This window comes from Ornithodoros turicata, chromosome 3, assembly GCF_037126465.1.
Source record: "Ornithodoros turicata isolate Travis chromosome 3, ASM3712646v1, whole genome shotgun sequence".
Taxonomy (NCBI): domain Eukaryota; kingdom Metazoa; phylum Arthropoda; class Arachnida; order Ixodida; family Argasidae; genus Ornithodoros; species Ornithodoros turicata.
The window spans coordinates 1,423,985-1,444,453 of record NC_088203.1 but is presented as its reverse complement, the minus strand read 5'-3'; the positions used below and the strand labels follow the sequence as shown (position 1 = coordinate 1,444,453).

Here is a 20,469-nt window from a genome sequence, read left to right as displayed (position 1 = left end):
TGCAGTTCTTCAATAGTGACAGTAATATTTTCAATGGGGTGTGAGACAGTGTCAGCTTAATTTAACCGAAAATCACCCTCTACTCGAATGGATGCAAAAAATATTTTAAAAAATTGGGGGTGCAGTTGCACTGTAACAACAGTACACAGGAAAAAAAGGGACTTGTTGGCAAACATTTGGTGGGTGCATCATCATCATCCATTCATCTATGTTGTTGTTGGAGGGGGGGGGGGGAGGGTTTGGATAAACCACTGGTGGCAGACGACGTCGTAACCGAAACCGAAACTGCGGAGCAAATGTTTTTTCATGTGTAGAAAACATTCTCAAAACTTATTCATCTCTGGCCTCGTAGCTACTAACATTGTCGACTTTGTCTTAAAACAGGGCAAAAACTCATAAAATCTACGAGCTTTCGCTAAATTATAACTGCAGACGTCGCTAGGTCTTCCGCTTAGAACCAATCAAGGACGACATTACACGTGACGTCACAGCTCATGTTTTCATCCGATATAAATAACAAAAAAATTTTAAGTCGGTTCAAAATGGCGGCTCCAGATAATGTGTCGGTAAGCGACGGCCAGTCATGGAATTCTTGGGCCGAGGCAGTCGGCTTGAGAGGCCCAGAAAGTGAGTAGAAACCGGTGTTTTCTGACCTATCTATCCGAACGGTAGGCTCGTAGAAGGAAAATGACTCAACGCTTAATATTTCTGCCAAGTAAAGCGAAACCCTGACACACGCTAAGACTAAAGGAATAACAACAATCAGCGATGACACAGTTCCACTCTGAGGGACAATTTTAATTCGAGATGCATCGCAGAAATGATGACCGATTCGCGACATCATTTGTGAGACATGATGTTAACGTTTGTGTTGATTTCAGAAGAAGAAGACACAGAAACAGAGGCAGCAAAACGCGAAAGCGATGCAATGAAGTTACGAAAAGAGGGTGAGCATTTTTTGTCCACGTATTTTTTTAAACATTCGTCGCTCATTGACGATGAGATTAGATTTTTGTGGGTGCACGATGCATGTCCGTGCTGTGTGCCAACGGCGATGAGATTGCACGCGTTGGGAAATGACGTGACATACTCAAAACCTTAGTATTTCTACCTGTAGCCATCGCAGACCAAAACAAAAACGGAGACGCGTTGCTTTGTAGACTTATGCCAGATTATAAATTTTGTGCTGGAATTCTGTGGTGACTCTAACGCGCGCCAAGAACAGTATGGGTACAGAGGTGATTTCTTCGTGAAAATAGTGTGACCTTCACTGTTAGTGGTCTGAGCGATGTGTTGTGCGCCGACTTTGTCGGGGGTATTGTCAACTTCCATCTCGCTTTGCCTACCACCTTTGGCCGGAATTTTAATAAAGTTCTTAACGTTCCGATTCGTGGTGCATCGCCGGAGAGGAAATTGAGATGGTACTGCTTGCCTTGAAAGAAAACAGCTCGTTCTCCGGTACAAACCGTAAACTCGTGTTCTCGTGTTGATGAACATTTTATGCGTGCATGATTGCAGGCCTGGTTGTGTTCAAGTCCTAAGGTTGATATTTGCAATGTAAAGAGCACGGTTGATGTTGGCAATTTTGTACTTTTTTTTCGCAGTATGACACCTTTTTCAGATATGGAACTTTTTGGACTTTGTCCGGCGTGGGATGACTTTTACCTCGTTGTGTGCGAAATTTGCAATCAAGTCACAAAGCCTCAAGCATTCAGAAACCACCTGGGTACACCTGTTTCCCCACTTCTTCTTCTTCTTTTTATTATCACTTTTGTGGTCTTTGTCTCGTTGTATCGTCATCGCTAATGTGTGTCTGGTTTTTCCGCAGAACAACGTCACGGCAGCAACGCGTTTTCGCGCAGCGACCGTGCTGATCCGTCCCTCCTTCATTCTTCTTCCAACAAACCATCCTCGTCCTCTTCCACCTCTTCTTCACGACCCCATGCAGTGTCTCGAAATCCTTCGTCGTCTGCCACGGGAAGTGGGAGTGGCAGCCGTCCACCATCGTCATCCGTCGACAAGATCCGCCGCAACCACCACCACCCCTCCTTGAGTCCCGTCGTGCGGGTCGAGCGTATGTTACTGCAGGGAAAACCTCTTCCAGGGGAGCGGAAAGAGTTGCCCTCCCCCCAGCAGCCGCCCCCAATCACTCCGGGGGGAGCCGGACTGCTCACCGGACCGGGGCCAGGCGGAGGAAACCGGAAGTCCGGAGGGGGTCAGCAGCGGGAGCGAAAGCTGCTGCTTTGCAAAGGTAACGCACAAAGGTTGCGCGGGTAACCTGCTTAATAACGTAACGTGTGCGTATATAGTAATAACGTTATTTCATAACATAGTGACGTTTTCTTTGCAGATCGTGAATACGACCCAAACAAGCATTGTGGTGTGCTTGTCGGAGACTCTGGAAAGCCATGTACAAGGTCTCTAACCTGTAAGGTGAGTCTTGAACGAGAATCGAGAATGACGGGTAGAAGTCTCCAAAATAACACGGTGACGGAGAGGGACGAACGACACAGCAGGTGCTCACAAGTAAAGGAATTTACAGTCATCACATTACATACAATGATCACAGTAAAGGGTGAACAATGTGGGCGAGGGAATGAGAACATCAAATATGGCATTATCCACATATTGGCTTTCTATTCATGCTACAGCAGATTAACTGAGGGCGAGCCGTTAGTTTCCTTCCATATGCATTAAAAAAAGGGGGGGGGGCCGGGACATGACAGCAAGTTTTTTAACGTGAATACGTGGTGGTTTCAAATAAAAATAGTAAGTTGAACCTCCATATAACTAAATTGAAAATGACTACACTTCAGTTCGTTAAATCGAACTTGTCGGGGGGGAAAATGGTCGAAGTGCTGAACCGTACGCCATTTCTAGCGTATATCCTTTGTGCCTCAAGACTGGCTTAAAAATATTAACGACACTCTTATTTTTTAATATAAACGAACGTCACTGCCGTACATTCGGGAGTGTACAAAAATTAATTAAAAACTTTTGACTGAACAGTTCTTTGGGATGCAATCGCCGAGTGTTCGTAACTCGCGAATAGCAACGTCATTTTACTTTTCGTCCTTGCACATGGCATCAATTACCGCGAGTTTCTTGTGGACTGACAAATCGGTTAGTTTTCAGACTACACTACAGTCGAGCCCGTTTATAACGATATTGGCGGGAACGCGAAATCTGATCGTCATATCGGAGTATCGTTAAAAACGAGCTTTCGAGAAATTGCTGCTGCTCGGGTTCGCGTAAACGAAGTAGAACGCCGGTGAGCATGCGCGTTTGTTGTGAGCGCAGAAGCATTTCATCTAGCACTAAATTGACGCAGCTGTGTGTCGAAAGCTTTTGTTAACATAACTGCCGATATCGCGTGAGGCGCCGCGCCCTTTGAGATCGACGACCTCGTCCATTGCTCGTCATCCGATGCCAAAGTCATCACCGTTCTCACGATCGGGACTGTGTGGTCCATCAGAATGCGCCCCCGCCACGGATAATCCATCGACGCATGTTTGGGTGGCTGCCAATACACGTTTTCGAATTCGCGGTACTTCACAACGCGGTTTTGCACCAGTATGAAACTTGTAGAGCGCATGCCACCTTCGGTCGAGCCACGCGTCTTTCCTCGTCAGAAAGCGTCTCGGAACCGCGGACGCCATCCTAGCAAGCACGCAGCAAAACAAGAAAAGAAAAAGCTACTGACATTAAAAAGACGTTACTCCGCTCTTTCTCGCTTGGGGACCGGCACATGCGATTGCAGGCACTGCTGTAATAAGCTTTGTCGGGCTTCTTCTGCTGCAGGCTCTGTTAAATAGAAGATGCCCAGTGTAGGCACTTGGTTAAATCGAGCGCAGAAATGCGTTGGCCTCTATGGAGAAGTGTACGTGCGACAGAAATCGTACGTTAGAGGATTTTGTTAAATCTACGTTCGACTATATCGCTGTTCACCTCTAGTTTGAACGAACTGTATAATTTCAGTATGACAGTATTGCTTTTCTTCGAGTTTAGTATACTTATTAGAGTAAACGAAAGAAGTGCGGTAGTTTTATTCTTTGTTCCTGAAACAAAGTCGGTGAGTGGTCGTGGCGGCTACACTCGATCGTGTTAGTTATCCCAACACAACCTGCTTCACTTATCCAGTCTTGGGTCAGAGTCAGTGTGCGACTTACATTTTCTCCAGCGACAGCCTTTTGGGTAGAGCGACACTACTCAGTACTCTGCGTAAAGGATTTCCCCCTTTCCCACTGTACCCATGTTGGGGTGATGACCAGTCCAGTCATTTGAAGCTGTAGAGGAAGGTCCTTCAGTCAGAAAGTCGTCCAGCAGATCTCGAGTACCTCGATGTGGACAGACACGATGAAACGTGTGTCATCATTACCGCTGAAGACGCCAATAGGTGCGTTAAGTAGGCATCCCGGAGCGCGAGTGTTTCAGACTCCACTCACTTAACGCGACAGGAGCGGCAATCGCGCACCCGGGAGTTCGAGACTTCAAGCCCCTTTTCGCGCTCCCGTTTCATTTTGGTGCATGGGAGCAGACGACAAGCGCACGGGTGCTTGAGATTTTCTGTAACATACTTCCTGTTGAGTGTCGGCAGACGATCTCTGCAGTGTGGGCTTGGAAACAAACTACCAACTTACTATGTTACCCGATGCTTCCATTTCGGAAAACTGTAATATTTTTAAAACTATTACCGCGCTCTTCTATTAGTGGACAACTATCACGCGGATCTCGGCGGCTATTTGCGGGAAATGCGGTGCTTCAATGCAGACATCTTCACGTGAACAGCCCCTATGGCGTCTGTTATAAATTTCCATCTCTTCCATTTCATTCGCTGTTACGAGGAAACTTCTTCACAGCCGCTGTTGTCTTCTCCTACTTTGCTGTACGTTCAAACTGGTTCAAACTGGTTCAGACTAAGCCAACGTGTCCTCCGTCTGTGCACTGCATGAGCAGACGACAGGAAGTGGCTCCAAAGTCGCTTTCGGCTGTTTAGTGGCCGCTCTGGGTGTCTCATACTCCCGATTTGAGTGCGCCTACTTAACACATAGAGCCTGAAGTTTTAGGGTTTTACCCGATTCTTCCCCGAATTTGCACCCCGAATTGAAGATTGCCTCTTTAGGGTGAAACCCGATTTTTACCTGGCAAATTGCCCTCACTGGGATGTCTGTAGGAATGCATTAATCTACTTGTTTGGCAGAAAAATTCAGTTACATCACCATTTGTACCAAACCACTACAGTTAGTTGAGTAACTGAGCCCGATTTCACCCCGAATTTAGCATACTAGAAGTGTTTTCACCCAAATTCGCATGAATTTAGTGCTCATGTTTATTTACCCGATTTTTACCCCCCGAATTTAGAAAAAAATATTTCCCGAAAACTTCAGGCTCTATTAACACACCTGTAGAGGAAGACCTCCTCTACGGAAGGAAGAAATAAAACTCCTCTCCTCTTACGTCGGCCAGGCCTCATTCTTCTCCCTCACACCCAATGATACTGTTGGTTACAACGACAACACCGAAGAACCGCGTGTGGTGACACGCCGAGAGGCACGAAATGTACAAAGAACTTCTTTGGAGTTTTTTTGAGCATAAGCAAGAATAACGTTACCCAAGTTAGGGCCATAACTAGGGCCTGACTTTTTAGGGTTAAACCCGTATCCGCCCGATATTTACCCCCCGAACAAAATCTGTAAAATTCGGGTTTAACCCGAATCTACCCGAAAACATCCTGGTCGTGTGGCACACTCATAAGCGTGCATTAAAATAAAGTTTGATAACATTGCTAAACATTAGTTCCATGTTAAGACAAATTTTTATTAAACAAAAAAAAATCACCCGAATTCCTGACGACAGAATATGCCGTAACGGGATTTAACCCGAATACACCCGAATTTTCAAATGAAAAATATCACCCGATATTTACCCCCCGAATTTGGCCAAAAATAAAACCCGAAAAAGTCAGGCCCTAGCCATAACTAAGCGCTAGCAGAACTTGGTGCCCGTAGTAATCTTACGCAAACGAGTACGGACAGTTTTGTACGCAGAATACAGAATAAATTACGAGCCTCGTGGACAGTTCGAAATATGGTGTTCCACTTATCCCGGTGCCTCGCTAGCCGGACATTTTCCCTCTGGGAACAGTCGAGTCCCGGTTAACGGGGTGGTCGACCGCACATTTATTTTTGCTATCCCGCGCAGACTCACTCTCTCTCCCTGCGTCGTGCCGTTCCGGGTCGCAGGAAGAATTTTGACGATCTCCTAATGGACCACCGAGCTGCCAAAGAGGCTTCCCTCGCATCTGCGAGTGTTGCAAAGACTCCGTCACCTTCGTCCACGTCGTCTGCATCGCCCGCGGCTGCACCTGGACAGGCCAAACACAGTGCCTCTTCTCTTTCCGAAGGTGAAAAGCGCCCTTTTCATGTTCCCCTTGTGTGTTTTTTTTTTTAGTATTAATTAGTATATTAAGTAGTATATTATTTAGTATATTAGTAATTAGTATTAATTTAATTTAGTATTAGTATTAATAGCCCGTACCCTGCGTTAACATGACATAGGATTTTTGAAGCATATGCACGCATGTGACAAAAGTCTTCCGCCGACAGATTTTTGAGTTGCACATTGGAACAGTAGAAAAGGCAATGTACATTTGGATTGCTAGTGTGTTCGAGCTCAAGTACATTTTTTTTCTTTTTTTTTTGTGACTCTCGTGATCCGATCAGCCGATGCAGGCTGTCTTTTGTTGACAGTTCAGTTGATCATAGTACCGTGTTCCAGTAAATACATAAATCTACATCGGCAAGTAGATAAAGCCAAATTTATTGTGACAAACAGTTTTTGTCGCATTTGTCGTCGAACAAGCGTGTCCACGTTATCCGAGAAATGTGGGTACTAGCGTTCTGTGATTGTTGGATCTCCAGGTGCCGGGTGCAAAGGTTCCACTAACCTGAGCCACAAGTTCCCAAACCTAGCAGCTTGTAAAGTTTCCAAAACCTCACCTACTCTTGCCCAAAAGTCTGCAAAAAGGTATATATATATATATGTTGCTCTCACCACGTAGATGTTGCTCCTTACGCTCATCATCCTTCTTTGTTGTCAATGCGCCATTAGACTCCCAATCATCGTCAACTTATCATCCTCTGTGTTTCAGCTGTAAACCCCACACAACTATGCCAAGTTCGTGTGGTGGTAGTGGTGCAGCCCCCACTGCCTCAACTTCCGCTGCATCGACTTCTTGCGCACCTAATCCCGTGCCCTCCGCCACGACGGAGAGGCGTAGGCCCGATCACAGCAACGATCCGTACGTGCAACATCATCCGAAGCCCGTCGCTGTAAGTCTAGAGTTTGTAGGTTTATATTTGTGGCACCCTGAGATTTTGCATTTTTCTTTTTTTTTTTTGCTTCGCAGATTTGCACTTTCGGATTGCGGCAATTGGGTAACGGACTCTTCCTTCTGGACCGACGGTGGGACTGCGCACGTTCTGCGTTACGATTGGCCCTGGGTTCAGAGAGGAGTGCACACCCTCCCCCACTCAAGTAATACAACACTTGCTCAGTGATAATGTTTAGTGCTGCCCTGACTATCTCATGTTCCCTCGGTTCTTTTTTTTTTTTTTTTTTTTTCTGGGACATACGTGACACGAAGCGTTGGAGCAAGTTTCTGCAATTATACTAACTGTAAAGTTTAATCGTAAATGTGACTTCAGTCCAAGTTGTAACTGCGGTTGGTTTATGCATTCAGGCCTCACAGTTTGAACCCCAAGCTTGTTTTACAGTTCCAGAATTTTTCTTTGGAACATGGGTCGAGTTCTTGTGTCAGTCATTCTCTTTCACGTAGTTGGGCTTTGCTGCCTCCTGGCCAGATCTGTGGGTAAAGCTAAGCCCGTGCAGTGGTCTACCTAGTATGGTCGGTTAGAGCCAGCGTACCGATCAACCTCACTTGACCTGTGTTTCTGCTGTCCCTAGCTAAGGTTCTCGAAACATTTGTACCTATTGCCAGCGGGCAGTTGGCATATGGAAGGAATACGGATTGGGCCCTGTGTTTTAGGGTAAAACCCGTTTTTACCCTCGATTTGCATCATCATCACTAGGGCCACGGGTTTTCCGCGAATCCGCGCAATATCGCGGAATCCGAAATTCGTCGCGGAATCCTTCGTTTGGCATGGAATTTTACGGAATCCCTTATTTTTGGGGGTGTGCAGATATTCGGGTTCTTGAATTCGAATCAGATATCAATCACTCGAAGCATTTCATTCACGAATCGGATACCCAATACTCAGATTTACCAACCTATTAAAGTTCACTGTGTGAAGTGATTCATTTGACACTTGCGTAAGTTTAGTAGAATTAAATTTTAAAACTTGCGACCGTGTGCAATTAGCTGACCGGGTCACTTTGATGTCATTACGGTACAGCCTGCTGATTGGCACAGGCTCAAAAGTCTGATCGTAGTCAGTCCTGGGACCATAATGATATCACTAGCGAAATTTTCTCACCCTGTAGAGTCAGTTGAGTGGGAACGTGCACGTTTTTTTCCTAAGAAAAAATTTTGCATACGGCAAATTTTTTTCGTGTTAGTAGTTAGGTCAAGTCACATCCTTTCATGATCTTTGAGATAAGTTTCTGGATAAATACATTTCTGATTTATTTAAATATAATTACAACATACTTTGCTTAAATATGTATTTAAATATTTGGGATGAATAGTTTGACTGCAATATTTAAATACGAAATACAGTATTTAACTACCCTAAATACTTTCATAGATACATTGAATGAGCAAATAATTTGGGTCAATATAATTGAGGTGAATAGCTGTTTATAAGAACATTAAGCAGACCATTACGGAGTAACAGCATTCCTTCATCATAATGATCATTTTAATAATGTAATTCGACGATTCTGTCATCCATGCAGCTCCAGTTTGATCAGTTGATGTTTATTCGTGAAAGAAACGAGCTGAGCCACACGTGCCGAAGAACAATATGCACATTCGGAAAGTCCTGTAATATCCAGACATTGGTCCTGGTGTCTTCGAGGTTTTGGAGCCAAAGGCTCATATTGGATACTGAGTGCAGTATTGATAGAAATGAGTAACATTGATACCATTCGATTGCTGACACAAGTCCAGTATCCATGTATGCCCGAAAGAAACTTTCGAACCAAGTGAATAACCTCTAGCGTGTAAGCACGGCCTCGGTCACCACAGTACATGCAGCTGTGAAATTTGGAAACTGCACATTTGAATGTATTTTGGGGGATTTCATTTCGATTCAGGCAGGGCCTTACCTTTTGGGTCTTCAATTTTCTTCGTTAGTTTTTATGGGAAAGCCCCACCGTGGCACGAACATTGCCGTTGGTCCGAATTTCCAAAAAAGAGTGGTTCACGAGACAAAAAATAAAGTGCGTAGGTAGTAAGAGCTTGGAGTTTTGCTCAGGCGCATTTTTTTTGCTACTCTGAAAAGCTCTGTTTTGGCGTCTGTAATGGCCATCGCTTCAACCTTTCTAAATCACTGTGTCATAGGCTATAATACTGCATGATACTTGTTGTCTCTGATCAGCAGAAAATTTTATAAAAAAAAACTTTGAATTGATCATGAATGACAACTTTTTTTGTTGTTGTTGCTAAAATGGCCATTTTGCGCACGTGCTTTGTGAACTTTGACAAAATTTTTATACCTATGTCAACTCCTTCGCAAATTCGTGCTTGGCAGCGAAAGAAAGGAGCTTGTGCTGCGCACCATTAAAAAGAGCGAGCATTTAGGTTTTGTTTGGTGTGTGTTTTAAAATTGTATTAAAAAATGATGAAGAAATGATGAAAAAATGGTGAAGAAAATCAGAGAGAGAACCAAACCAGAGAAAACCAGAGAACCAGAACCAGAGAACCAAACTTAAGGCCCTGCCTGAATCGAAATAAAATTGTCCATTTACGAAGTATTTACGCGAATAAATACTCAAAATATGCTTAAAAAACAAGTTTAAACAGTATAAATGCATTTTTCCAGACTGTATTTAAATACGATGTATTTATGTACTGCCCATGCCTGCTTTCTGCATTCCCTTAAAGTGCGTCTTGCTTACCTTGTGTAGAAACAAAAATACGTTAAGAGGGAACTAAATCATCCAGCACCAACTGAACAACAGTCGATTAGTGACACAATGTAGAAGACGCCTATGACCTTATAAGTGAAATGTAAATACATACACACGGCCCAACTGATCGAGGTGTGCAAAACCTGACTCATTACCCACTTTGTTCTCAGGAAACTTTGTGTTGAGTCTCGCCTCCCTGAGGTACCTGAAGCCGAGGACCCCTTGGACCCCTACAGCTTCTCGTGCGCCGCTACGAGCTCCGCGGAGAATGCGGCATTACGGAACTCTTCAGCATCCTCGAGCAGTAGCAGTGCTGTCGCGTTACCCTCGCCGCAGTGCGTCACGTCGCATCATCAGCCATCATCTTCCGCCGCCACCAAAAATGCATCAAAAACGACATCGAAACAGCCACACCGGACGAAAGTTCACCATCACCACCCGGTCAGCAATGGCGGACTTTCATCGCACCCCATTTCAGGAAAGAAGAAGAAAGTGAGCTGCGGAACTGCCCCCACCACCCCCACCACCACCACCACTGCTGCTGCGGTCGTGCCTGCGGCGCCAATAACGCTCTCAGCTGCGCCAATATCATTTCCGTTCCGCATTGGTGACCAGATGGGGGCGCTGTCGCGGCTGCAGGTAGCGGGAAGGAACGTGTCTGACGGTGCTGTTGTGGTTACGGGGGATGTGCTAAATGGCCAAGTGAACAGTGTGCACTCTGTGACGATCAGCAGGCCGGGGACGGGGTTGGGACTTGCCACCCTGGTGGGGCAATTGCAGTGCCGGACAGATGACAAAGGAAAAGTGGCAAAGGGGGGCAAGAAAGTTGCTCCCTCGTCTGGGAGGGTGGTGGAAAGGACTACGGGAGGGGTTGGGGCCAAGAACCACCATCACGTGACGTTGGCTGCTTCGGTGAGTGTCGTTCCATCAACTTTAGCACGTGCGACGCACGTTTCCGTTTCTCGGCAGATTGAGAACGGCCTTGCCGCACCCACCAAGGCTATCTGCAGAATTTTTTTGTGCATGTTTTTATCGCCAGGCATCCCACCGCGGCGGTGAAGCCACGTTCATTTCCATGTCTGTGACAACAGAAAAAAAAGTGTGCTATTGACTGGAGTGACCATTAACGTTTTAACTGGCAAAATGTGGAACATGCGGAAGGAAAAGGTTTTATACGTGACATTTTCCATTTGACATTTTCCAAAATTGCACTCTGTTGCCTGCAGTCAACACTGCAGGGGCACTAATAGATACAATGCTCGAAAAGAAAGACCATTCCCTCGCATTAATTTTTGGCTGCAGCAGATTGTGCAAAAGAGGGAGCCCATAAGTGAATGAGGGTTTCTTGTTTTGAGCGATTATAAGTTTTGCTAATTTTGCGGGTTGAAGAGGTTCCCATTAATATTGAGAATACTGGATACGGTGGCTTTCGGTAAAAACTTTTTCGGACATTTGAGGCATAGCCTGCAGTTGCAGTCTGGCGGACACTGCAAACAGCGTAAACCACACATACTTGGAACGAGCAAGTGCAGCTTTTGATGTGATTTGTACCTGTAGCAACACTGGGGGGCGTCGAGTCGAGCGCGCCTGACCACTGCGCATGCCGCGACAACGGCGAGGTCCACAACATGGCGAAGTGGAGAATAATTCACTGCCTATGTTTGTAGCATTTTAACAGAAAGACGGAAGGAGCACCCAGGTACATGGTTGCTTTGTGTTGAAAACACACGTTGAGGATTAAATACTGCGAAAGAAAGGCTCACCGCTCGACCCGACGGAGGCCCGAACTCAGCCCTGAGCCCGGTCTGCAGTCAAAACGACTTTGAGGCCCAATTTTGGCCTGCGGGCAGGGCCAGGCTCGGGTTTTCGGGTTAGCCCTGCCCTTTGCAGTGCTCTATACTATACAACACAAAGACAAGATACGTGACACATAATGTATGCCGCAAGTAGTGCTGCACCATGTCCATTGGGCTTCTGTCTTACATTTTACGTTACCCCGAGGCACATAAGAAATGAACACAGGCGGCTACATTGACTCTACCCAACACGGATGGCGTTACGTACTACGTGAGATCTTGTCTCCAAAGTCATGTCGCATTGAGGGAAAATGTTTTGCGTGGTGACTCTCGACGGACAGCATGAATGAAGTGTAGTTTCGAGCAATACTACTTTCAATGCTCCTTTAATTATACTGATCATTTTTACCCAAAGTACGTCATAATGCGGGTGTACCGACAGGAATGACTCTTGCTGCCCTCCTGTCAGAGTCCCACAAGTACCTGTATCTCACCATATATAGGGCCTGACTTTTTCGGGTTTTATTTTTGGCCAAATTCGGGGGGTAAATATCGGGTGATATTTTTCATTTGAAAATTCGGGTGTATTCGGGTTAAATCCCGTTACGGCATATTCTGTCGTCAGGAATTCGGGTGTATTCGGGTGATTTTTTTTTGTTTAATAAAAATTTGTCTTAGCACGGAACTAATGTTTAGCAATGTTATCAAACTTTATTTTAATGCACGCTTACGAGTGTGCCACGCGACCCGGATGTTTTCGGGTAGATTCGGGTTAAACCGGAATTTTACAGATTTCGTTCGGGGGGTAAATATCGGGCGGATACGGGTTTAACCCTAAAAAGTCAGGCCCCATATACGACACATATTACTGCTACCGCTCTGGCGTGCAGTACATTGACAGTGCATGCATGACGTGATGAACTGTGGTGGTGTCGGGACAAAAAAAGAAAAACGCAGTTCAGCTGAAGGTGCGATCGGAGTAGTGGGTGCCCGAAATACGTGTAACCGGAATATTTCGTTTTGAAATGGTCGGAAACATTAGAAAATGAACTTAATCGGATATAGCGGCTGGCTGCGTGCTCCCGGCTGAATTCGGGCAACAGTGTGCGGACTGACGACACTGGAGTTGGTTACGAAGGCAGGTCCTGTCCGCCACAAAATGTGGTCTTCCGACTCTCAATCTGCTGCCGGACAGTCACTACAAACATCTGCGTTCATGCTTTCGATCGTATCGGATCGCAGCCAGACCGGCAATGCCAATAGGCGATTTCAGATATTGCCCTTGTGCTCCGCGTTGGAGCCCTCCGTCGCCTAAGTCACGCGCATCGCGCAATGCGTCGTGGGAAATAGTTTACATTCGTGCTCGTCTGCCTGTTGCTCGAAGGTGCGGGAGGTGAAGGAGAGAGAAAATCGAAACCTTTTGCGCTCTTCTTCTTCTCTCTGACTCATGAAAACTAAATCCCAAGGTGCAGCGGGGCTTTCGCAACACGGCGCTCTCTGGTGGGCCATCCATGCAATTTTTTAAATCGTCTATTACGTCACCGGTCAAAGCAGGGAAGGGCCGTTTCAACCGGAAGCTGACAGTTGGTTTCGAATTCTATGTTTTTTATGAAAAAAAAAACACGAAGGAATTTGGCGAAGCTTTTTCGATGTTTTCTTCTTGGAAGGCATCTCCAAGCAGATATCAGATTAACTTTAGAATTCCGGATTCCTCGCGGACACCACCTTTAAGTGTATCAAGCACATCGTGTCGTTGGAGTTTGGTTTTTGAGAGTCGTAATTGCAGTCAACCCTGGGTTTACGATTTCCTTCGCTTTATGCAGGGACAAGAAGCGTCCCCTTCCTTGTACCAGACCTCGATTTATGGATCCCTCGATTAATGAACGATTTTTGCGGGGGTGTGTGGTCGTTGCAGCCTGCAGTAAGCCAGTCTAATACCCCTGACACATTTGAACTGCTTTACACAAAGGGACACCTAATGGAAAGGTGTTGCGTGACGTGAAGCATGGCAGAGGAGAATCTCCTTTTACGGAAGCGGTCCTTTTGGGAAGCCGAGATCGGCGATCTCCTTTTAATCTGTAAAGGCGTATGACGACACTCTCGAACGAAGGCTAGACCGCATTTTCATTTTTCGAGTACTCTAAGTCTGTGTGCAGACATTGCAGCTGCAGTAAGTATTTTGAATTCGTTGGTCGTATTGTTATGTCTACTGTTGCTGTTATCCAGTGATGGCCACTAACTACTTCTACAGTAGTTTAACTATAACTACTAACTACTTCACGATGGAGTAGTAGTTCAACTACTTTTCATGGAAGGTAGTTAAAACTACTTCTTTAACTACTGCAATGTATTTTAACTACATCTATAACTACTTAACGTTGTCCATCAACACCAATCTCATTCTATAGTGTTCTTGGACACCTAAATATTAATCGCAAGCAGCGATAAAAGTGAAGGTCTAGTACGCATGCACGGCACAATTGCTCTGCACCTCCGTTCTCATCAAACAAGTAGCTCAAGGTAAAAGTCGGAAGCACAATCGTGCCATAAAGCTTGCGGCAAAATTGGAAGTAGTGTGCGCCTGCAGTAACCTAACTACTGTAGTTAACTCCTTGAAATAGTAGTTTAACTAGTAGTTGCCACTATGTTTCTGCAAGTAGTTAACTACTTTTTAACTACAATCAGGTAGTTTAACTAGGAGTAACTAGATGTAGTTAACTACTGGCCATCACTGCTGTTATCAAACTACCTGACTGTTAAATGTTTGGGTATATTTTTCGGACGAAACACCAAAAGGAGCTCGCTCTTGCCGTGTGTCACCGGCACAAACTCCTTTCGCGAAGGTGTCATTTGCAGCTGTAAAGGTCCCCTAATGGAAAGGAGTTCAAATGTGCCCGTGTGTTACGGGTATTAGCCTCCCAGCAAAAGCAAGAAAGACACATCCGCACTGGATCTCCTGATGGCCAGGAATGTTCTTGTCCCCACGCTCTGTCTGGTGCTAAAACTTTATTCTCCCGTGTGTAAATAGAAGTCAAAGATGTTGCAGTAAGAACTAACTGCCAATAAAAGGATGTTTGACGCGTAAAAAATACGAATATTTCGACGGTAGGTCACTCGTTCATAAATCGAGGGACGACTGTACTTCACTTCTACTACTTAATAGGTAGAGTAACTAAGCTACACAATCTTGGGAACTCTAACTCTGGTTATATTTTGCGAACGCATCTGTAATTGTAACTCAATTACTGCCTTCGCAAGGTAGCTGCAACCGTAACTAACTTATCTATGACTGGATGAAACCATGAGTTCTGCTGTGGTTCTGTCATGGGTTCCATCTCCCTCTAGTTCTTACATTTGCTTCGTTGAAAAAAAAAAAAACATAATTATTTTGCAGGAGTTGTCCAACATGAAAGTGCCTCATATGAACGTGAGCTCTCTACCTAATGGGCTGCTCAACTCTGGAGCCAATCGTAGCAGCTCGGAACATCCCAGTACCCCTGTGTCTCGGGGTAAGAGTCTCATCATTCATATTATGTCTTCTGTTGTTGTTGTTGGGTCTTTCATGTGTGTCTTCTGCATCATGTGCTCTGCGCAGGACCATGTAACAAAAATGTTACAATTGCCATTATGTGCCATCTTGTCATTTTACTTTTTACTTCACTTCTCACCCCAGTTTTGCTGTACTATGCCCCTACTTGATTGCGCACCAGTGGATTCAATATGTTCATCAATGAATATAAATTTGTTACGACAATGAGTACAATATAATAACGAATATAATGCCAGTGATATTGTAGTGGCACTCTCAAAAAAATGATATGGGCAGTGAAAATGTGAGGAGGAAGAGCTAGTCGTGGAACAGGTAATAATCTACCACATTTCGACAGGACCAAAGAATGGCTCGAAACCACCATCGAACAAGACCATATCGGCCGACGTCGGAGCAAAGCCGCCATTGGCTGCCTACCAACAGGTCTTCACCAATCAGGTGCAAGCCCAGCTGGTACAGATCCAAGCACCGGGCTCCATCAAGTATCCCATCTTGCTTCCGAGCGACGAACGCCGGCCCCGTACCCAACAGCTGAAGGTCCCCGGCGGATCTCTGCCTACGTGATGGTGGTGTTAGGTGTAAATAATATTTAGTATGGTGTGTCACTCTGATCTTCCCCTTCACGCTGTCTCTTCAAGGGCCTTTTACCTCATGTCGCTGAGAGCGACGCTAAAAGACGTTATTTTTGCGATACATTCCTTTTGCGGTTCAGACTTATGACTCCAGCTCAACGGAGAGTTATCTTCATAGATATATCGGGTTGAATTATGGCTAGTTGAAATTATGTTGATGTGCAGTTGGTGTTAATAAGTGTGCATCTGTCGCTTCTCTTTCGTTTTATATTTCCTCGGCTGATGGAAGCTGTCGTTCGTAAAAATGTCTCTGGCAGTGACCCATGACTGATCTGATAAGTATCACTGCTTTATGTGTGTGGCCATTATGGCAACGCGGTGGGCACCTCAGTGTGGAAAAACAAATTCGCAAATTCGGAGGTGTAATTGCAGCTAGTAGTTGGCATTGTCAGTTTTCAGTTCCTCCATCAATGCAGCTGGAGTGTTACGGTAGCGTGCTGGCATGTTTCTGTGGAACCTGGTAGGCAGATTAGTGCTGCTTTTGGTCCTTTTCAGTTGTCATATTGCCTCACCGGAAAGCTAAAAGAAGCTTTTCGTACTTCACAGCTTTGTCAGGACGGTGAGGCTTTTACGGCACCACAAGTATCGGAGTGTTTTCATGAAATACGTACCTCTGTACTGAAGTGACAAATGCCGAGGCAGAATCGTGAGTCACTGTTGACGTTACCACCAAAACCATCGGAGAATTTCCATCAGTGATCGGTGTTACAGAAATGTCTTGTGCGGTAGCGTGAAGCTCTGTTTCCATGGTTTTGAGCCTGAAGGCTGGAGTTCGTGCTACTTCTGATCGCCGGATCTTTTCCATATTTCTTATTTGTGACAAAATTAAGAAAGCTCGGAAGCAACTCACTGCCAACATCTGTTGTATGGAAGAATAACATACTACTATGAGTGTATTTTCTCTATTCCTGAGTTCATTTTAAATGCCTCTCATGTGCTTGCCCTCACTCTAAGCCTTATTTGATGTCTTACCCTGCAACGTTGCTGTTACCGCTGTACTACATTAGATGTGGCAATCGGGATCGCGCAAAAGCTTGCAGATCAGGATGGGTGGTGATTAGACTGTTCATGTACGGGCACTGAGGAGGTGCCTGAAGCCGGCACGGAATTAAATAGATGTGCAGATCCGATGCGTGAGGTATTTAAAAAAAAAAATTGAACATCTAAAATGTGCGGAGCAAGTGCCATAAATAATGGAGAACACATAAAATGCAGTTTTTTTGTTTTTTTTTTTCTACCACAGATAATGGGTGCTACATGGGACATTTTTGCACAGGACTTCAAATGGAGTGCTCCTTAAAGATATTGCAGGTATGCATTAGAACAAGCCTGAACAATCGATGTAAGAAAACATAATTACATTGATAGGTGCACATAATTGGGACACACATTGAGGACGACATGAATTTGAATGCGCACGAGGGAAGGCCGCCATGTTTTGATATAGTATAATTATATTTATATGTGAAACTTTATAATTAACAACATCTGTACAGGTTCCTTGTCTTGCTCTCTCTGGTTTTCTTTGACACCCACGAAAAGGGTGTGGCAAATTTTTTCGAGGTGCCACTCGAAGAGGGGATATAGAGATATATAAGTATATTACAAAGTTATAGTGATGTCTGTAAATATGTACATAGAATTACAATGCCTTGAACAGGATGCTCTTTTTTTTTTTTTTTTTACTTTTGTTCAAAGTCGTGTGTGTTTTTGTTATGAGACTTGACGTTCTTTTTCGGGGTCATGTTATTGTTAACACGTAGCGTGGCCTTCTGTAGGAAACAGTGTTCCAGCAAGCACGTTTTTAGGTATTACGGTTCAAAATTGAACCGAGATCCGATTTGATTAGTGATAGATGAATCGACGTATAACATGCACAACTGCAGCACGTATCCAGTCTGTCAATTTAACATTTTTGTATCTGATAAGCATATCTTGAATGGGTGTGAAACTGAAAAGAAAAATTCATTCTCGTCTTGGTCAGGTTGATAGGAACGTGCGTAAATGCTTTTCTTTGTTAGGATATAGTAATCATGGGTTTTCTCTTTTTCATCTTTTTTTTTGTCAAGGATGAAGGCTAAATGAGACACCTGAGCTAAACATACCATGGACGACATTAGACACACTTTTAGAACGACGAATGACTGGATAGTCGCTGCGAAACAACAGTCTAACAAGTGTTGTTACGTTAACCGTTGTATCACAATCGCTTTGAACAAACAAGCACAGAAGGGCACACCAGAGAAGTGTTTGGACAGTGGCCCTGGCACTTGTGCTGGGATCTAAGATGTGCTTAGGAACTCGCTGGAACAAGTAATCGTTGCTGCAAAAACTTAACTCTCTGCTGTCTTTGAAGACGCACATCCTGCTTGTCTTTTATTTGCTACACGGTAGTTCTCGTTCCTTACAGTGGCCGTGACATAATGCAAAAGCGTTGTGCTGAAACGATGAAAGCATGTACCAAATTAATGTATTCTTGTTTTATGCACCAAAAAGGCAAAACCGCAGACATAAATTGAGCCATCAACATTGCCAGAGATTGTGTACATTGTGGCTGTAACATACTAAAAAAATTGTCAGAATTCATTTGCTGTCCTATTTGTTGACTATTTTTGAGCAACGTCTCAAGCTGCATTAAAATCTACAAAACATATTAATTTCCTATTTGGCATCGTTTAGATTCGGGAGATAAATCAACCAACACACAGGGAACAGAGGTTCTGACGGAGTTTGATATTTAGATACCTAGAGTAAAATGTACGTTGAAGCTGTAAGTGTGATAATGCAACAGTCCGGGTCCCCTTTCTGACAAACACAGCAGGGTTCTGGTATGTTTTCGTAGTAGATTAATCTGTGCTTACAAACACATCATTGGATAAATTGTAGATGATGACGACACTTTGAATAACGCACTAATTTATGACGAAAGGGGTTTGGCAGTTTGGCGGAGATAATAGATGGATGTCATGACAATTGACAAGATATAGGTTATTAGAAAATTTGCGTCAGGGCTAGGCAGAAACTGATGCTGTTGTGAGATCACAGTGCTTCGCTACGTCGTGCAAGTGCACTTTAATGACGTTCGGTGTGGCATTAATGTCCGCTTTTATTATTATTATTATTATTATTAATGTTGTTTGTTATCTGATTGTTTGCATCAAAATATCACACCCCCTTTGAGAATTACCCGTTGCATCGTGTTGGAGCATTCATCTAGAAATGACGGAAAAACGTGATTAGCGCGATTATTTTATAATGGCAGTGTGGGACCGTTACACATTAGTTGTAGAGCCTGGATTTTCCCATTAAGATTCCATAACTCTGAATGGTGATGCTGAATGGTTTGTGTGTTTTGGCTAACTATTATTCTAAATTAAGTGGCCACGGCCAGCATACTAGACAGGTGGAGCCATGTGAACAAAGATTGAGAAAAAAAAACGACTCGAGCTAGGTTGGGGAGACACCACTTCCTTCTTATCATTACATATCCAGTTTGTGCACTTGCAAAGAGTAATTCGGTCTTGTTTGTGCATGCACGTGTACGTCATGGTTGCTGTGATAACGTAGGTGTGATTTAATCAGTTCTTTTCTCAATTTTATCTTTTTACTTAAAGAAATCGTCTGCTGCCTTGCCAGGGGGTTAAGAACTGTGCTTTTGGGTGTTTTCTGTTGGTGGTAACTGCCACGCTCGCTCACTGTTTTATGTTGTCTGTTTAAAGCAGGTTGTTATCTAGTCAGTAAGCGACAAAAGGAAGATCATTTGTGTTATGACGTCGGCAAAACAATTGTCAACTACCTTGCTCACGCGTGTCTTGCGGGTATAATGTCACTAAAATCTTGCCACGTTAACTTGTTCCATTTTGCTTGAGTGGTATATTTTGAACACTACACTCTGCATTTACTGAGAAATATTTCTATATTCTCGTAAAAAAAAAAAAAGACTATGATAAGCAGGTACTGTGTGTATTGTTTTGTGGTGGCAGGCATTTATTTTTAGAAACAACGAAGTGACACTGGTTTTTGGGGTGAGGCAAAATCCTCCTTATTGAACTCCCCGAGACTTTTTATGTTCGTCGTAGTTAGACTTGACAATACACACACGGCCTTTTGTATATGCTGTAAATACAAAATAAAGGCTATTTATCTATCTTTATGCATACCTGCGTTGCTTCCCATCTTGTTGCACGGGTTCCATCCAATATACGCGGTTGTCGTGCTTTAAAAAACGCGGGTTCGGTCGTCACTACTGACGTCATTTCCCCCCCCCCCCGTTTCTTTTGATTTAATTATAGCGAGCGCACGTATCTACTTTGACTTCTACAAAATATGTCTTTCTTCTCCTATGCTGACTGTTGTAACTTTTACATAGACAATCGAGCGAGTAACTTTGTAGTTTCTT

At 44.2% G+C, this 20,469-nt stretch overlaps 1 protein-coding gene across 2 annotated transcripts; it reads left to right on the top strand.

Annotated features, from left to right (window-relative positions):
• Positions 1-531: 531 nt before the first annotated feature.
• On the top strand, positions 532-20,227 carry LOC135387802 (ataxin-7-like). Of its 2 annotated transcripts, none has more exons than XM_064616938.1 (12): positions 532-627; positions 885-947; positions 1,622-1,726; positions 1,829-2,251; positions 2,351-2,433; positions 6,202-6,403; positions 6,921-7,026; positions 7,151-7,331; positions 7,409-7,536; positions 10,263-11,004; positions 15,283-15,397; positions 15,776-20,227. In XM_064616938.1, the coding sequence occupies exons 1-12, from the start codon at positions 543-545 to the stop codon at positions 16,000-16,002; spliced, it is 2,460 nt and encodes an 819-aa protein (XP_064473008.1). In that variant the 5' UTR covers positions 532-542; the 3' UTR covers positions 16,003-20,227. The 2 variants fall into 2 exon arrangements, with proteins under 2 accessions (XP_064473008.1, XP_064473007.1); XM_064616937.1 differs by having other exon boundaries at positions 882-947.
• The last annotated feature ends 242 nt before the right edge of the window (positions 20,228-20,469 follow it).